General features: G+C 34.8%; 2 protein-coding genes across 2 annotated transcripts; both read right to left on the reverse strand.

The window, feature by feature from the left end:
- Positions 1-1,266: 1,266 nt before the first annotated feature.
- Positions 1,267-1,616, reverse strand: LOC110039539 (probable gamma-secretase subunit PEN-2; the record flags this gene model as incomplete). Its single annotated transcript, XM_020744639.1, is given in 1 exon segment — positions 1,267-1,616. A coding segment is annotated over 1 exon segment (301 nt), but the record flags the coding sequence as incomplete, so codon positions are not given.
- A 2,140-nt stretch (positions 1,617-3,756) lies between these two features.
- Positions 3,757-19,484, reverse strand: LOC110024668 (mitogen-activated protein kinase kinase kinase 3). The gene is made up of 11 exons (XM_020724775.1): positions 18,961-19,484; positions 17,821-18,315; positions 17,394-17,481; positions 17,179-17,241; positions 13,470-13,630; positions 13,277-13,352; positions 12,535-12,594; positions 12,347-12,454; positions 12,028-12,258; positions 4,676-4,857; positions 3,757-4,329 (listed from the first exon to the last, which is right to left on the reverse strand). The coding sequence occupies exons 1-11, from the start codon at positions 19,350-19,352 to the stop codon at positions 4,077-4,079; spliced, it is 2,109 nt and encodes a 702-aa protein (XP_020580434.1). The 5' UTR covers positions 19,353-19,484; the 3' UTR covers positions 3,757-4,076.
- Between the last annotated feature and the right edge of the window lie 295 nt (positions 19,485-19,779).

Genomic DNA, 19,779 nt, shown 5'->3' on the forward strand with positions numbered 1-19,779 from the left:
AATCTGCTTAGCTCATTCCACTACCCCCTATTTATAGGTTGAGGTCAGTATACATTACTACAAAATTAAATAATACAAGTAAAAGTATATTACACGATTTGCTTATAAATAAGTCTAGGTCGCAACAATCCTAAAATCAAAAAACTCCTGTTGGGTTCTAACTTGAGGATGAATTCATTTGACGAGCTCATTGAGTGAATTCTCATTAGCGAGTTCAATAGCTATTTCTCTTGATAAGTACTTCTAATGAAGTCAGCATAAAGGCAAGTGGTATTGGTAAAGTTGACGATCTCAATTATCGAGTGACATGGGCAAGTAGGCCATATTATTTTTTTATTTTTTGGCAACATGAGCATAAAGGCAAGTAGATTCAGACAATATGGCAAGAAGTTTCTCTGAGGAAATTTGGGTTTTTAGGAAATCAGTCCAAAGCTAACGACTTTGTTGAACGCAGTTCAGATTTGCAATATGAATTGATAAACTTAACCTAACTGACTATAAATGTACAAGCCAGACATGCCTATCTATCAGTTATTCAACTCTCAAGTAGCCCTTGACTGAGGAACCTAGGGCACAAGTAATGGAAGAAATATTACATCAGTACTACGCACGTAAAAATAACGTGCGTAGCCAATCAAAACACGCCACAACATCTCGCGCGGTAGAGCAAAAAAAACGGCGCAGTAACACGGGGAATATTCTCTCCTGTGTTATTCATGTGTTATTGCGCGTTATTCATGTGTTATTGCATGTTATTCATGTGTTTTTGATGTGTTATTGTGTTATTATAACACCAAGAATATTTTCAGGATACAATAACACATGAATAACACACAATAACACTTGAATAACACGGGAAATATTCCCGACAGAGAAAAAAACGGCGCAGTAACACGGGGGAATATTCTCTCCCGTGTTATTCTTGTGTTATTCATGTGTTATTCATGTGTTATTGTGTTATTATAACACCAGGAATATTCTCAGGATACAATAACACACAATAACACATGAATAACACGGGGAGGAATATTCCCCGTGTTACTGCGCCGTTTTTTTTCTGCGTCGCGCGGGATATCGTGGCGTGATTTCATTGGGTACGCACGTTCCTCTACGTGCGTAGTACTGATGTAATATTTTTTCCAAGTAATGACATCAACAATCCCACGGCTTCCCATCATTTTACAAAAAAGAAAGTGTTCAGGTAAATAAACCATTCACCATAAAAAAAGGACAACCTAGATTCTGATGAAAGGAAGGGAGACTTACAAGGGCGAATCCGTTGGAAGGAGGAGGAGGGGGAGCGACTGCGGAGGACGGGCCAGAAATAAAAGCAGTTGACGGCCCAGAGGAAAGGGAGGAGAAAGAATCCCCACCTGAAGAAGCTTCGAGCGTATTCAAGGGATCTCTCCTCTGATAAACCTAACGGACCGTCAACAGTCGGCCAGAAAACGGGATCGCCGTGGCTTACAGCCCCACCGTCGCCTGAGGTGACGATGCGGCGGATCAAGCGGTCCGATGCACCGGATTGTTGCCTCTCCTCATCGTCGTCTTGCTCTCTTCTCTCCATAACAACTGACTTCACTTCCGCGCTTTCGAAAATGACCGAAAACAGTTGCGCAAAGATTTGTATAAATTTTATAAAGGCAACTTCCTATTGTTTTTATTTTATTTGTTTGAGAATGGTAAGTTTAAAAATTAGTTTGTGAGATCCCCGATAGGGCTGTAAACGAGCTGAGCTTGAGCGTGCTCAGGCTTAGCTCATGTTCGGCTCATTCGAAATAGCTCGTGTTTGAAATTCGCTCGTGAACAGTGTGTTCGTGTTCGGCTCGATTTAATATTTCGATTTAAATATTTGTGTTCGTGTTCGGCTCATGTTCGGCTCGAAATTGGCTCGTTAAACTGAATTTAAAAAAAATAGATGTAATGTGTGGGATTCGAACCTGGATCAAATCTATACAAAAAAAACACTAACCACATTGCACATGAGGTGTTATGATTTAAATTTAGACATAAATATATATAATATATTATTATATAAATAATATATGTAATATATTGTTATATAGAAATTTATATAATTTTTTTTTCGATCCATTTTGAGTCGAACACGAGCGAACAAAATGTTGTTCGTGTTCGGCTCATTTACATTTCGAGCTTAAAAATTTGTTCATGTTCGCTTAACGAACGAGCCGAACACGAGTTGTTTAACGAGCCAAACATGAGCTGTTTACGAACAATGAGCCAAATTGACAGCCCTATTCCCTGATGACCTTGTGAATGTAAAATATATTTAGTCTGGACATCCGCACTTCCGGACGGCCAAGTGTCATGTCGCCCGATATCGACATGTATGGGGAGATGACACTCGACAGTTGATCATCCAGACGTGCGGTGTCCGGATATAAAATTTTCTCTAGTGAATGAGCCGAGCTGCCGCATTTCCTTTTGATCACCAATATCCTCTCTGATGACCTCTCTTAAAAATTAAATTTTTAGTTCGAACTCGTGAGTCGTCTGCTCGAGCTCGAGCTCGACTCGACTCATTTACACCCCTACTCATAATACAAAATCATACTCTCAACTCTCATTATGCTATTTTAGGAAGGGTTCATTTACATAATTACATATATAACACATAATGAAATTAGGTTACACAATACAGTTAATGTCCTCTGAAGAATAATTAAGCATTATGTAACATATTTGTTTATTTATGTATTTAATAATTAAAATTTATGATTAATTAATTAATAACTAAGAAATTTAAAATTTCATTCATCTAAATAATATTCTTCTTTAACAAAATTAAAAAAAAAAATCAATTATGATCCACACAACCTATAATAAATATTTTTAGGCAAATCAAAGAGCATCTTAATAGTTAATTATTTATTTATTCAATTTTAATTTTTACTTAGTTTAAAATAATTGATAGATTTAATTTTTATATTTTTATTATTATTCTTTTCTATTTTATGAATCCAAAGGCTATGTTGGTCCAAATAGGTGCAGTGGCACGTGTGTGCATCATTACATAGCAGACTGCCAAGCTTCTTCTGTTTCTCTGAAGGCTAATAAGGACTTGCTAGGTGTGTTGGATTAGGAAGCATGGACTAGAGATATATATTTAAAAAGTGATGGTTGTAGAAAAACTACGATTTGTCTTTTTTTTAAAAAGTGATGGTTGTAAAACAGGTTCTTCTACAGCTACTAATTCAAATAGCTATAACTGTCCTGAGCAGACCCTAGCCTTTGGATTATTCAATTCAATTGGATTTTGATTTTGGGTTATTATTCTGATTTTTATTATAGCTTTTTTTTTTTAAGTTTTAGATCCTTTCTCTGGTTCCGACTTGTTGTGAATATCTTCATGTGGGAGGAGGCCAAAAGCTTCATGAGGAGTAGGAGAATCCCATCTCCAGCCTTTGAACTACTGCCTGCCACTGCCACAATTAAATCATTAAGAATTTGATAAAAATGAAAAATATGAATTACGGTTTTACTTACCAAGGAATTTAATATAGATGAAAAAGGGGACGAGGGTGATAGATTAGTAAATAGCAATGTTTTGGGTGTTTAGTATGTATTTGCCCCAGTTCTTTATTGTAACAATGTTGCTGTGAAGAAGCAAGAGCTGCAATGCATGACTGGACAAAAATAAATCTAAAAGAAAGCGACATGTTAAAGAAAATGATTGCCTAAAAGCCATGTAGATGGTTGAAGAAAGGTTAATTTTCAAAGCATGATGGGAGAAGCGGGGAACTAATTTTCATTATGTTTTGTTCAAGTGGCATCAATCAACACCGTCTACATCTAGTCCCAAGCCTTTTATATACTATACAGAATTGGTGTAATCTTACTTCACATTTTGGATACATACCATCTGCGCCGAAAAACAAATAAGAAAAAGGATCACACCCACCAACACTGACTTTATTTCCAGAAACTGCCTCATTTGTGTAGCCAAATTCAGGTTTGGCCATATTTTAATTTGGTTTCAAACCTTTTCACATAAAGAGAGTGAAAATAATTGCACTTATGCTGCAGCTTATGAGTAAAACTAGAACCTGGAGTCGTCATCTCTTAGGTGAGCTATATGGAGTTTGGATTCTGAGTTCTGAAATGTCCAGAGAAGGGTCTGTGAAATTATGGCTTGGCCTGACTTGATAGAGATAATGGTTGCTTGGCCCATAGGTGAGTGCTCCAGCTGAGTAGGCTGGATGTATGGGAGATGGAACACAGCTTCTATTGAACTGTATTTGCTGGTGTCGAGGGCTCGAGCACGGTGAGACCGGCAATGACATGTTCATTCTCATGCCCATAAGATCACTACAACAACATATATGATTTGGGGGTTAGTTAGACCAAGGTTTAGGGTTATCATTGAATAAAGGAGTCATGTCTGCAATTAGACAGGGCTACGCCCAAGGATCTAAGGGTTTATTTAGGACAGCTACAGTTTGTGAAAGTAATTGTAAAATTATTGTGGGAAAATATGTTTTTTTGGAAGTTATTATTAAGTATTTTATATTCTTTTCTTTTGAAGGAAATCAAGCAACTTTCTCATTGCTACTACAGCCTGACGGATCTGGTTGTAAGTTGCTGCTGTTTCAAAAATTTTTAAAAAGCACATAAAACCAAAATGGACTCTATGAGAGGATGGAGATAAAAATACCTTGCATTTTCATGCACAAGGGGGATCGCAACTCCGTGTCCTGTTTCATAGTTTTTACCACGTAGAGGAGAAACACTTCTGTTGTTCCGATAATCCATGGCAGCTTGGCCACGGTGTCCCAGTTCATATTTCTTATCGCGTAAAGGAGAGACACTCCTGTTGCTGTGATAGTCCTTACAAGCCTATTTCAAATGATTGTAAAAATCAGGTTTAGATGAGAATGTAAACGAAATTTAACAATTCAATAATTCACCTCTGTGAAGAGTGACAGTTGTTTGATATATTCAATAATAAAGTATAGTAAACAAAATGAAAACAAGTCCATTTTATAACGACTATTCCATGAATAGTTAAACAGAAGTACAACTTGACTCTATAGAACAAAATTAAGCCAAATAAAAAATGAGCATCAGTATATGACTTGCTATAACGTTTATCTCATCTCCATATCAAAACAAAGTTCACAATTAGATTAAAGAGCTTTTCGACTTTTTAAAATAAAAAGATTTAAAATATGAAGCCGCATTGAGGGGCGTGTTTCACATAATGGCTATTTCTAACAAGTTTAATCAATTGAAATTTTATAAGAGAGTTAATGGGTAACAACAAAAGAGGTACTTTTTGTGATATTCATATAGATGGTATCCCTATGACAATATACAAGTTTTGTTATCTAAAAGTGAGTTTATTAGAAGCTTGAACTACATTAAAGAGAGCGACATTGCTGGAGGAATCGTCCAAATCATGATATCTTCTGTTTTCGATACTGTTCGTTTGTCGAAAGAGTATTTTCCCCCAAAAAAAGCTAGAAAAAAACTCTCATAAAATTGCAAATTCAATGTTATAATCTGGCAAAAAAACTGGTACGTTAATATGTAGGGAAGATGCAAAAGCGCTTTTGTTAGAGCCTTGTTTGAGAATCCAAAAAAAACTGTGGAAGGAAATGGCTGTGAGTATCTGCGGTTAGTCATGAAGTAAAGATTCACCAAGAACGATGTAGTAAATAACTATCAATCCAAGTAAACAATGTGCACTGGAGGAGATGGCTTAAGTTTCGTTGGTTCTTAAGGACTCATTTCTTACATACATCAGTTCTAATTATACTTAAAAACAAGGGACATAATGCAAAAATAAAACGCTAGGATCAATAACTGCTTTTTTCCATCACTTGCGCTTATTTGTTTCTACGATATCTTCAAACATCACAAAGATGTACATACTTGTTCAATGATTCAATACAAATAAAAAATGAAAAGGCAAAATTTCAAATGGAACCAAATTTATCATTTATCTTTTTAATGAATAGTTGCAGTTTAGACAATGATGATGTTAACTCCAATTTAACCTAGAGGTCACAGCATCAAACAATGAAAAAAAAATAAACTCCAACGTTAGCAGGAGCTTCATGCAACCGGAGCTTCCTGATTTTGGTTAGGGCTGTAAACAAGTCGAGCTTGAGCCAGCTCAGGCTTAGCTCATGTTCGGCTCGTTCAAAATTGCTCGTGTTCGAAATCAGTTGTTCAAAATTGGCTCGTGAACAATGTGTTTCTGTTCGGCTCGATTTCAATATTATTGTTCGTGTTTGACTCGTGTTCGACTCGTTAAAATTAATTGAAAAAAATAGATGTCAAGTACTAGATTGAAACCTGGACCAAATGTATGCAAAAGAATGCACATAACAACATTAACACACGAGTTGATATAAATATATATAATATATTATTATATAAATAATTATATGATTTTTTTTTTAGCTAAAACGAGCCGAACACGAGCGAACAAAGAACTGTTCGTGTTTGACTCGTTTACTTAACAAACGAGCCGAACACGAGTTACTTAATGAGTCGAACATGAGCTGTTCGTGAACAACAAGCTTTTTTGACAACCCTAATGTTGGTAAGCTTTCTTGATAATATTTTTCTTCCAATTAACTTTCAAAATAATGAGGTTTATATTGGAAGTAATTTCTTTCACCCCTTTAAAAACATTTAAAAAAAAAACTTTGATCGCAACACTACAAATCCACCCCTATGCTACAACATGATCAACTATGAAAAGTACAAATACTTCAAAAAGCATGTCGTGCGTATAATATCCTGGGCATATTCAAATGCGACACTTCAAAAATTATAATTGATATTTTCTATTCCAAAACAATCATGGTCGAGACACGCCGCAATGTGGTCGGGACAACATTTATACAAACAACCTGCAAAAATTACTTCTGATTCAGAAAATTTTTAGTTCAAATTGGAAGGTTGATTGGCGTTTCAAGGTTGATTTTTTTTGTTCTAATTAATGATACATCAATGAGCACAGTACGATAAATTTGAAGCTTGTATATACACAATACAATATTAAATCATGTCAAATTATAAATGTTAATGTCCAGGTATTGTTGGGGGGATGAAACATGCCTGATTAAATACTGAAATGTAATGATAAATAAACAATTTTTTCCCCTTTTTTTGGTTGATATTGCTTTTATGTGAAACATTGGATATTGCCCTTCATTGTATAATATGATTTGACAAAAAATATTGCCAATATGTTTTTTGATCACACATCTTATTTTCATAATAATTTATACAAAAAATTATGTCAATGGTGCATCTTGTTAAATTTATTGCGATGAAGCTGTGTCCCAAAATCCAAGTCATATCATGTGTATGCTTTTGCTGAAAATAAAGATAAAATGAAGAGAAAAAGAAAATAAAGAGTAAATTATATTTCCTGTTTTAATGAATGAGCAAAAGTACAGTATGTATAGGTAAGCAAGAAATGGCGGCCAAGAAAGTAGTAAATAGGAAAGACTAATTACAAAATATTGTATTCAATCAATCTTCTCCTAATAAAAAAAAATAATAAGCAAAAAATAGAGAGCGAGTCCTCAGAAGAGGTAATCTAAGAAGCAAATACAACCCCCACACCCTGGAGAAAACTGCCCCATGTGTTGCCAAAAATAGCCGAAATCTTGAGCCTGATTTATGTAATTGATTGCTGTTGAATTCTGAAAATTTTATTTCTCACTCGTTTAATCCCTCACAACTTACAACATAAATAAAATAGTGAAAGTAATTAAGATAGGAATCCCTCAAAATAGAAAAAATAGAAAAATAAGAAAAAAAACAAAAAACAAAAAATAGAAACACAATTAGTGAAATATATTATGAGAAAAGGAAATAAATTTCTTCCTAATCAGGTATGATGATTGGCACTTTCCTACACTCCCTCTCAAATTGGTTTGTATATATATTGTACAAATCAAACTTCGACTTCTATTCATCATGACCGAATCTTGGTAGTGCTTTCATGAGAATATTCACATCTGAAGTATTTTGAGAATATAGCTAAGTTGAATAATTTCATTGCTAACTTTTTCTTAAATGAAGTGTCGGTCAATCTCAAAGTGTTCAGTCCCGTCATTATGCCAGGGTTTTTGGCTATACTAATAGTTTTTTGGCTATCATTGAACATCTTAATTGTGTTTTTCTTCTCAAACTTAAGTTCTCTTAATAGTCTTTGAATCTACATTCCCTCATATATTCCTAGTCAAGAGTGTGATATTCAGATTCTACACTACTCCTAGAGCCATCTTATTTTTGCTTCTCCAAGTGATGAGATTACCCAAGGCATACAAATATTATCATGTCATTGATTTCCTATCACTTACCTCTCTATCTAGCTAGCATTTGTGTATATCTCAATTTTACACTTTTCAAATCTCTTGAAGAGTAAACCATATCCAAGTGTCATCTTCAAGTATCTCAAGAATCTATACAACTTCCAAATAATCCTCATTTGAAATATTCATATGTTGGCTTATTACACTGACAAAGTATGTAATATCAGATCTTGTATGTGATGTGTAAAATAGTTTTTTCACAAGTCATTGATATATTCCTTTATCAATTGAATTGCTTTCTTCACTTATGTTCAACCTTTTGTTGGAATGCATGGGTGTGTCAGCAAGTTTACACCTAAGCATGTTAGTTTCACTTAATAGGTCTAAAATGTACATCTCTAGGATATGACAATTCCCTCCCTAAACCAAGCCACCTCCATTCTAAAAAATTATCAATGTCCCGAGTTCCTTGATCTCAAATTATGTTACAAGCATCCTTTTTAGTCTAGTAATTTCCTTTGAATCATCACTTGATAAGATAATATCATCTACGTATACAATGAAAGCTTGCCTCTAAGATTGGATTTAACAAACAATGTATGATCATATTAGGGAGTTCTACTAGGAAATAATTTATTCCTATGTGAAATTATGAGAAATAAATTATTTTCTAGATTAAGGAGATATTTCCTTTCCTATTTTATATTCATTTCCTTGGATTAAGAATTATTTGTTTTCTTATTTTATGTTATTTTTCATATCTCCAAATAATTAATATGAATTGATTATTGGAGATATCACGTGATATATATTTCTTTTCATATCATTTTTTTTAATTATTTTTCCTATTATAGGATTCTTGTAAGAGTTATTTATACCATCACTCATATGAATGAAGTAATTAAGTATTCCACTTTATTCCGGAATATTCTGAATTTCAACATGGTATTAGAGTCTGATTTCGTACTCTAGTCACAGGTCTTCCTTTGAGAATTGTCGGACTCTCTTCCTGTCATCCTCTGTGCGAGAAGGGAGGGGCACTCATTTTGGTATTTGAAACAACGATTTTTCTCATTCTCTCCCTGCAAGCTTTGTCTGCTGGCCCACTCTTCCTGAACCGAGAGCTTCGACTCTACTGGTCTCCAAAAAATCTATAGTCGACTTCCCCTCAGTCGAGACAGAACATGTTGTGTTCGTTACGCACGACGTCCGCACGAGCCAAACAAATCAAGAAGGGGGTCGTGTGCAGGGGCTCCAGTCAGGGCGGCACCGGCGATGCCGCCACACGCCTCATTGTCATCTCGTCGAAGATATCGTTGTCGTCGATCAGACAATGCCGGAAAAATCTATCTCCGACCATTTCTCCTGCAGTATTTTTTTCACTACCCAAGCGTTAGGGGGAGCTACATTTCAAGCCAAGTCTGAATCTACTTCTCTCAATGCAGAAACACATTACAGACAAAACTCAAAATTCAGCCAAGCCTGAATTTTGAGTTTTCCTATAGGCACTACGGAAAATGCAGTCAAAAGACAAACACAGTTGTCTACTTGCTGAAAAACATGCAGACAAAATTCAAAATTCAGCCAAGCCTGAGTTTTGTGTCTTCCTACAGGCACTGCAGTCAAAAGACAATCACAGTTGTCTACTTCTGTGCAAACTCCTCTGCATCATTACATGTAGCAGCTTTCAGTCTACCTACAGACATTGCAGGAACTGCAGTCAAAGCAATCAAAGTCGTCTACTTCCATGCAAATTCCCTGCAGCAGTACTAGTAGGTGTTTTCCGTCTACCTACGGACACTGTAGGAACTGTAACCACTACTGTCAACTTGTCTGTAAACTCCCATGCAACATTATCTGTAGGAATCTTCTGCCTACCTACAGACTCTGCAGTAACTGCAGCCGAAGACAACCGCAGTACAAGATAAAGACTTAAAGTTCTACTTCACAGTATCTTCCTCGTTCATTGTTTGATGTTTTTAAATTCAAGTTGAACGTGGTTTTCAACCATGTTTAAACTTGAGGGGGAGTGTTAGGAATTATAATAGGAAATAATTTATTCCTCATCCTTAGATTAAGGAGATTTATTTTCCTATTTTATATTTATTTTCTTGGATTAGGAATTATTTGTTTTCTTATTTTATGTTATTTTTTATATCTCCTAATAATTAATATGAATTGATTATTGGAGATATCGGGTGATATATCTTTCCTTTCATATCATTTTCTTTTTATTATTTTTCCTATTATAGGATTATTGTAAGAGTTATTTATAACCTCATTCATATCAATGAAATAATGAAGTATTTCACTTTATTCCGCATTATTCTGAATTTCAACAGATCAGCTTAATACTGATGATATATATTTGTAATCACTGTTTTAGCAAACCTATCAGACCAAGTATAACGAGATCATTTTAAGTCATATAAAGACCTCTTCAACTTGCAAATCAACTTATTGTTTGACCTATTTTCCAAGCCCAGAGGTATAGTCATGTAGACTTCTTCATCAAGGTCAACATTCAAGAAGCCATTTTTTATATCAATTTAATATAAAAGCCAATCTTGACTTACTGCAAAAAGAGTAGAACCCGAATTGTATTAAGTTTGACAAAGGTACAAATGTTTCCTGATAGTCAATCCTGCATGACTGTGTGAAACCCTTGGGAACCAATCTGATTTTGAATCTCTCTACACTTGTATCTACTTTATATTTGACCTTAAATATCTATTTGCAGCCTATTTCTATAAGGTAACTCTATAAGTGTCAATGTGTTATTCTTTCTTAGATCTCGAATTTTTTCCTCAATCGTCTGTTTCCATCTTGAAATTGTTAGAACCTGTTGGATAAAATTGGGAACCTGGACACTATTAAGATTTGTCACAAAAGCCCTGTAAGATGATAGCAACATCCCAAAAGCTACATTTCTTTCAATTGAATGACCAATGCAACTTCAGATACCTTTCTTGTGTGCAATTGGTTGATTAAAGTCATCAACCATTGGTGCAAGAGATCATGAGTTGAGAAATCCATACCATTATAATTATTAATAGGACTTGGTTCTAGCACTTAACAGTCCTGGGTCTGCATAGTATCCTCTACATGCTTAGTGGTCCTTAGGGTGTAAATGCAGAATTCATGATCAACGGTGTTATGTTGAGATGGAGTTAAGACAATCATAACAGTTTTTGTGATAGAATTTCATTCTTTAACAGGAGCTGGTTGAGGGATAGAATTCGATTCAGTTAAAAGAGAAGTGACCTAGGTATATTGGAGAAAATCTCAAATCTGATATTTACTCAAGTTCTCCCTTGAATTCAGATTTGGGGAAATAAGATTGATTCTCAACGATAATGACATTCATGGAGTTGTATATTTTCCCAGTGGTTCGAGAGTAGCATTTATACCCTTTTTAATTTGAAGAGTAACCAAGAAAGATATATTTCAGAGACTTGGAATCAAGTTTAGTGCGGCATTGTTGATAGATATGAACAAAGGTAGAACAATAAAGAACATTAATGGTAAGTCAGAAGAAAGAGAGTAGATGAGTGAATAAGATTCCATCAGATTATTACGGGGAGATTAAAATTTTAAGACTCCACTAAGCATCATATTGATGATATGGGAGTGAGAATGATACCCTTCAAAAATAATATTTATGTCGCTTCTCTGTTTCCATATGAGTATTTAAAGAGTGAACAATCAGAAGAGTTTCAAACTATACCCTTGAATAGCTTCCATCAGGAGGAAACATGTCCTTGGATACACTTAATTTTGCAGATTTTATTGCAGCTTGATCATGCACAAAAGGATGATCCATCAACTGAGCAGCTGTTGGTCGAGCAGAAGGATCACGCCGTAAACATGACATTATAAAACTCTTAGCTACAGAAGAAAGGTGCTCTGGAATGTCAGGTATATCTTTGCTATTCCCAATTTTAAATATTGCAGCAACCTGTTAATAGAAAAGTAATAAATTTGGTTTCCCATAGAACACTGTTACAAAAGATCTTATGGATGCTTTAAGCAAACAAAGGTCGCACCCCTTCAAATTGACTCCATGGAGGTTTAGAAGTTGCCATCTCAAGTACCGTGCATCCAAGGCTCCAAATATCAACTGAGAGGTTGTATCCATTTCCATTCATGATGACCTACAAATTAATTTAGGCTATTTCGGAAAGCAAAATCAAATATAAATTGTAAGCACATACTAATATCAGAGATACCTAACCTCAGGAGCCATCCAATATGGGCTTCCTTTGAAAGATCGAATTGATGTATAAGAGGATATCTGAAATAAAAGAAAAGATATTCAACAAATAAGAATAATGTCACATGTTCAAATCACCTAGAAAAAGTACTTCAAGATAACAGATGCAAATGTATTCAACAGAGCTATTCAATTAATCAAAAGAGAGCATTGCCTCTCAATCCAAAAGAGAGGTCAGATGTCAAATTAGGAATGTCAAAAATTGACCTGCCATGCCAATTAAACCTGAACTCAACTCGAAAAATTTGGGTTTGGGTTGACCCGAATAATTTTTGGGTCACGTTTAATTTTTCGGTCAGATTCTGGCTGACTCGCTTAACCTAAAATTGACTCGAACTTGACCCATTAATTCGAAATTGACTCAGCACAAAATTGAATCGATATTAACTCGAAATCGACCCAAATTTGACATGAAAAACTATTAATCCTAGTGTTAAATGGATTATATGGGTATGTTTTGGGTTAACAAGTTGAAAGTAAGTTGGAATAGGGTTAGTATTCTTGACCCGTTAAATATTCAAGTCAGATTTATGTCACAGTTTCGAGCCGAGCCAATTTCAGATCAAGCCTGAAACTCACCAGCAAGCCCAATTTGACACCCCTACTTCAAACAACCAAGAAAAAAAATTCAAGATAATAGAAGCAAATGTATTCAATAGTCATTCAATTAATTAAAAAGAGGGCAAAAATTCATTGAACATACATGTTTAGCCATGCCAAAATCAGCAAGTTTGACCTCTCCATTAGGATCTACAAGTATGTTTGCTCCTTTGATATCCCTAACATGTAAAGAATGTTATAAGTTCATATGAAAAATGAATCAATAAACAATTTTCATTCATTTGAACACTAACTAACAAAAGCGGTCATCGAGCAATATTGGTAAGAAGCAGAACCTATGTACAGTGTTTCTCCCATGCAAATAAGCAAGTCCAGAAAGAATTTGTGCAGTATAGTTCTTGATAACAGGTTCCCCAAATGATCCATATTCCTGAAGTAACTTATGAATGGAACCCCCAGAAACATATTCGAGATAAACTGAAAGTGTGTCATCAGCCTGCGTCAAAAAGGCTTCAAAATTAACATTGACATAAAATCCTTCTCACTGTTATGTATGTTTGAAAAACAGAACTCAAAAGACAGGAATTCAAGCAAAAAATTTCAAAGGAAAATAAAGAGTCAAGCAAGCAATTAAAAAGAAAAAAAATAGAGAAAACAAGAGTCTAATTTGGAATTTGATGTGGACCTCCTACCAGATGAAAGCAAGGAGCTTTGGCATTATATGGATTGGATTTAAGAGGAGGTTGTTGGTTATGTATCCTCCTGGAGTTATTGAGTTGTTTGAGTGAGGGAAGAATGAACTTATCCTCTAATTTAAATTTATTGTTTGTTTATGATTTGCATGCCTGAATTTACAGTTACATTCAAGCTGAATTACTTATTATATCTTAGGATTTTAATTTAAATTTGGATTAAATTTAAACTAATCTTATTTCAATCTTATCTACTAATCTAACTTACAAAGAGTCTAACATAGTTATAATGAAGCATACAATTGATAAGTTGTGGCCTGAATTTCTGTTTTCAATTTCAATCTTATGAGAAAAGGTGCATTTGTGATTTCTTTGAGTATGGTACAAATGCGAATATTGGATTCTGGAGAAGTCATATCCTTGTACTATCCCAAAGTATCGCTTTTTATTATTTACCTTTTGTACTTATGATTCAATGCTCTAGCTCTTCAACATTATTTGATATTGACTTAATTTAGTACGCTTGACTTTCATAAAAAAGGGTATATCAAAAATTCAAATTGTGGAAATATATTCATAGTACTTGTTGATTTTAGAAGATTCTGATTTTTTGTTAAATTTCTCAACTTATTTCGATGATTTCATAATTAATTGGTTTTTTGCTTATATATAAATAAAATTATTGAATTAATTGATGACTTGTGATTAGGGAATCCTTAATCGTGTTTCTTTACTGAGGCATACTAAACATCATATTAGTAGCTCATGAAACCTTAACCCTTAATTGTCATACATCGGAAGCAACAATTGAGATAATGATCGAAGCAATTTGGGTAAATTGGGTCTTCAAGAATCGACAGACTATGCTGACTTTTCTTTCTTAAATCCCATAAGAATTGCAATAGCCTTTGCAGGCAAGTATACAACAAAGAGAAACATTAGATTTTCAAACACTACAGTAAGTTAAGGACATAAATACCACCGTTTGTTAAACTTTAAAAAATTCATTAAGAGGCTAGATAAATGATTGGAGGCTAACTATCCTTATACATGGAAATAGCTAATTATCCATTAGGTTACATTGTGACAACAACCTTCATATATAAGACCAAGGTCATTGTTGTAGATCTACTAATACAATCCCATTTCTTAGAGCAAGATAGAATACAGTTGAAGGACACCGATGACACCGTAAAATAGAAGGGAGAAGAAGAGTAGATAAACACAATAATTATGAGAACTTACCAAATTCTTTTCTTATTCTTCAATGTTTGTAAATGGAGCTATTTATAAATGTACATAATAATTAATCTAATCTTCTCAATAATTAAGAACTCTTATTAAGCTAACCTAATATAAGAACTAAATGCCTCATAAATTCTACCATTACCGATGCATTAAAAACGACTTTGCCCATAAGGCCGAGCAACTGATGGGCAATGGCAATGACAGAGAAGATGATAATGATTTGTGATCCAAATTTTTGATAGAGATGGAATTTGAGCTATTAAAAATAAAAAGAAAAATTCAGCAACAAATGCATCACCATTTTTATTGTACTGTCTGCTACAAGAAGCATAATCCAGGACAACACATCTGTAACAGCATTCATCGAACACCTTGCAGGTGTGAGGTATCTTAATCTGAAGAATATGAATTCCAAAAATACAATTTGCTCAAAATGTGAATTCAGCAACTCAGGTTTAATCCCATTTGGCAAAATGAGAACATGCATTTTGGCAATCTTGTAGCTCAAAAGACTTATTGGAAGAGCACTATATGCCTAATACTGTCATTGGATAAATTGTTTGAGCTTTCAGCATAATCATTTAACTATACCTGAGTTAGACTTTAATGTTGTCATTTAGAGAACTTGAGTACTTGATTGCAATTTTGTGTGATTGATGTGTCAGTATAATATCATTAAAAATTATGATGTCCATGAGAACTCATTTGTATTAACTTATTCACATCGTACATCATGTCTAATACAATTACACACTTGTTGTATAATTACTTTATTAAGCATATTAGTTTATGTTTTATATTTATAACTTCAATTAGTGTGTTTAGTTATTATATGCTCAACTTCATTATTATTGTTATTGTAGTGCTTGAATTGATGGGTTTTGAAAAGAAACTCAAAACATCTTATTGTACACTCAATTTGTGCCTTCTCTCGGTGTCCATCATCTCCATCTGTTTTGGTCACATAAGAATAGAGTTTGATGAATTGTCAAATATATTCTAAACTTCAATGAACATATTTTACTTCAAAAGGAAGTTTCATGATTTATGAAAAAATTAGTAAATTTTGCTAAACTAATACAATTGCACTAAAGATCCCAGAGAGCACCAACCAGCAAAAGATTCAATAAAAAGCTTCAATTATCAAGCCTTCACAAACTAGTTACCCAAATCTTCTTCATTTTTTGCATATATTAAACCAAGCGATCTCACAAATACTTTAGTCAGCAAAAAAAATTACTCTGAGAAAACATTAAATCTTAATATTGATTTAAGAAGCTAGAAATATCATTCACTACTACCCCTGCCCCCGACCTCAAAACCAAATTAAGGTCAAGCAACAAAACCACATGAATATTTAATAAATTTCACTACGCAAAATCTATCAAAGAATGCTTAAGGAGCTTTAGACTGTAAATTCACAATTGTTTGCACTAGATCTATATTTTTTTATGTGTTTGTTTGTTGATTTAGAGCAGGTATGTATTACATGTCATGTCATAGCATTATAGAATCATTATTATTATGTTTCTTTTCTTAGTTGATCATTAGACTTTATTTATCTTTATTTTGATTGTCATAGATAACATCATCATGTGTTATTGGATAACTTTAATTATTTGATTTTTATCTTGTAGGATCTTCTATTATAAATACAGATGCAAGGGAGTCATGTAATAATTAATTATAATAATTAAAAAGATACTTAGCATGCTTGTGTTTTTTCCTCTTCCTCTATATACCTTAACTTGTTCAAGGCTTATGGAAATCTTCTGTTGCATCAAACGTGTAAGTTGCTTCTAATGTGATTCTAATTTCACAATAACGATGAAAACATTTCATAATTCACCTTACTAACATTTAGCATTTGTTACCATTAATTAAATACTACAGCAATATTATCACTTTTCTGTGAAATACTGTATGAAATACATTTCAGAACGTTCCTAGAATTGAAGCAAGAAAGAGAATTAGCATTTCTATCTTTTTAGTAAATTACACATCTTACAGGTCATTACAATTAATAAATTGCATTTCAAAACCTTGTTTCCGCTGTGTGGAAGGTTACAGAGAATAAAAGCAATTAATGGATCAAAATGTTTACCAGCTCACTGCCATAGTATTGCACGATGTTTGGGTGTGAAAGCTGACAAAGCAAATTTATTTCCTGACAAAAAACAACGCACGGAAATATCAATAAGATTATATTACATGATATTACAATATACAAGCACTAAAGATGATCAGGGTGAAAGCAGCTCTTTCTTAGAAAAAAGCAAAGAGATATTTGGTTGAATAAACATATAAACGATGCTTAACCTGATTTAGTTGCTTGAGAGATTCTTTGGAATTTGAATCATCAGATATGACTGGTACCTCTTTAATTGCACACATTTGCCCACTTTCACTATCATGTAAGTATGTATAATCAATTATCCATTAAGAAGAGTAAATATACTTGATAAAACAAAAAAAAAATTATATATTTAGTGCATAAGACTCCCACCAGAGCTTGGTTAGGGAAGGGACCCATTACGAAACTTTACCATTGCATTTAATGTAGATAATTACCCTGATTTACTATGGAGGCCCATCCCCTATGTTGAAACTTCTAAATTTGAATTCTATATCTAGCTCTTCTAAGCATGCTCAACGACTTCAAACTTCTTAAGCCTTAACTTCAACTTTACTAAATATACAAGCTTGTGATTACTAATGTAAGAAAAGAGGAGAAAGAAATAAATACCTGTTAAATCCAAGATAAACATGACCAAATGTTCCTCTGCCCAACAGCTTTCCTTTCTTCCATGATGACTGAGAAGGCCGTAATGAAGAAGACAGAGAATTAGTTGAGATTGGAGGCAGAGGCAGTGGTTGAGGTGGGCTCCTTAGACCATCTTGCATAGCTGTGGGTGATCCAGGACAGACACTTTGTACACCTGAATGCACAGGGGATATACAAAAAGGAGACCCTCGTGAAATAGGAGCACAATTCACAGTTCTTGGATTAAATATGCCCTCCAGGTAAGTTGTAGCAGGAGAACAGATATTAGGATTTGAAGTAGCATTAAGGTCATGTAAGTGAATTTCCTTTCTTGGAGATACAGGCATCTCAGGGTTCCTTGAATGCTCCAAAACTGGGTTAAAGTGTGAGAAATGTCTGGCTTCAGCCACATGCTGATGACTTTGTGAGCCTGGTAAGGCAGATCTGCCCCTTGCCATGTTTATGGGATCGGCCATGCTGAAGTTTCATAAAAAAAATGAAGATAGATGAGGTTCAGAAAAGAGAAACGTTAATAGCACACAGTTTCATAAGCTGAATCTAATGCAGAAAGCTACTGAAATGATTTAACAGGTAAATCAACCCCTGCGAATCCATGAAGACGACAAAGGAATCACATGCCTCCAATCAATGAATGAATTGCGAATGATGATATCGTCATAAGACCATCTCCTTCTTCATAAAAAAATTAAATGAACATGACTACCTCTAATCCAGCAGGACAGGAGTCATACGACGCATGAAAGGAAAAAAAATAAATTGCAAAACCGCATGGTCAAAAGCAAACAGAAAATGAAGACACCGTAGCAAAAGAAACAAAAAATGGAGATGCATAATGGCGCTTATAAATTTATTAGAGAAACAGATTATATACAAAGTTCATCCAAAGTCCGGACTAAAAATATAAAGCCTTTACTATTTTTAGAAACCCTAGCTAAGGTCTCAGTTCACAACACTCCAGTTACTCGGCATCAATTCTAGTCCAGAAAATGGAAATACTACAGGGGCTCGATCGGATTTTCCCGGAAACACAAACCCTAATAAAAACCATCCACGCAAAATCACCCCCGAGATGAAAACAGCCCAGAAAGCAAGATCAGTTACCGGTAGAAAGCAAGATCAGGAGTGTCATCGGAGGATCCCGATGAGCTGACGCTGGATGCGGATGCCGATCCCGAAGCTGCCGCAGGCCCGAGATCAAGCGGCGGCGGAGAAAGCAATGGCGAGGAGACCGAGGGGCGCGGCAGGGGATGGTGAGACACCAAAAGGCCCTTAAGATCTCCATCGCAGCTACTGGAAGCAACGGGGGCAGTAGAAACTCCATGAAAACTGTTAGCCTTGTCCTTGCTGGGTTGGCGCCAGTGTTTGGGAGTCAACGTACAGAGCAGCTTAGGTTCATCATCCCACCACCAAGGGTTCTTCCTCGGGGTTGAATCGGAGGAGGACGAAGTCTTCTTGGCCTTCGATTTGGACCTCGCCTTCCACCAAGCTGGCATCGTAAGCGTGTGAGGTAAGGGAAAGGGGATGAAGAAGTAGATGAATTTAAAGAGAGGAGAAAAAGACAACAGAGCGGCGGGCAGAGCCGGCGAGGGAAGTAAAGCATTGGAGTCGCACGTGTTAAGTGAGTATAGAATCTTCCTCGAATTTTGCAGGCTGTTCAAAGCGGGTGCAGTCGCCCCATTTTGAACATAAACATAATGGTTCAAGACTAATAAATTATACATTCACTCTTTAAAGAACTATTAAAAGGGTATATTCAAGAGAGAAATTCAACAAGCCCAATGAGGTCATTAGGATGCTTAAAAGCTAAAAAGATTTAATAATCGAATGAATCAATACAGACCTGCTCATACCAACCAAATTTACTAAAATATTCCTTTAAAATTCGATAGATGAAATCACATTTTCGACATCAAGGTGAGG

This window comes from Phalaenopsis equestris, unplaced genomic scaffold, assembly GCF_001263595.1.
Source record: "Phalaenopsis equestris unplaced genomic scaffold, ASM126359v1 Scaffold000002, whole genome shotgun sequence".
Taxonomy (NCBI): Eukaryota; Viridiplantae; Streptophyta; class Magnoliopsida; order Asparagales; family Orchidaceae; genus Phalaenopsis; species Phalaenopsis equestris.

Excerpts from the sequence above, each read along its gene's own strand:
- LOC110024668 (XM_020724775.1), bottom strand. The coding sequence starts at position 19,352 with ATGCCAGCTTGGTGGAAGGCGAGGTCCAAATCGAAGGCCAAGAAGACT. Across the intron at positions 13,353-13,469 it reads GGGAGAAACACTGTACATAG|GGATATCAAAGGAGCAAACA; the intron begins GTTCTGCTTCTT and ends TTTACATGTTAG. Across the intron at positions 4,330-4,675 it reads CTTGTGCATGAAAATGCAAG|TGATCTTATGGGCATGAGAA; the intron begins GTATTTTTATCT and ends ATGTTGTTGTAG.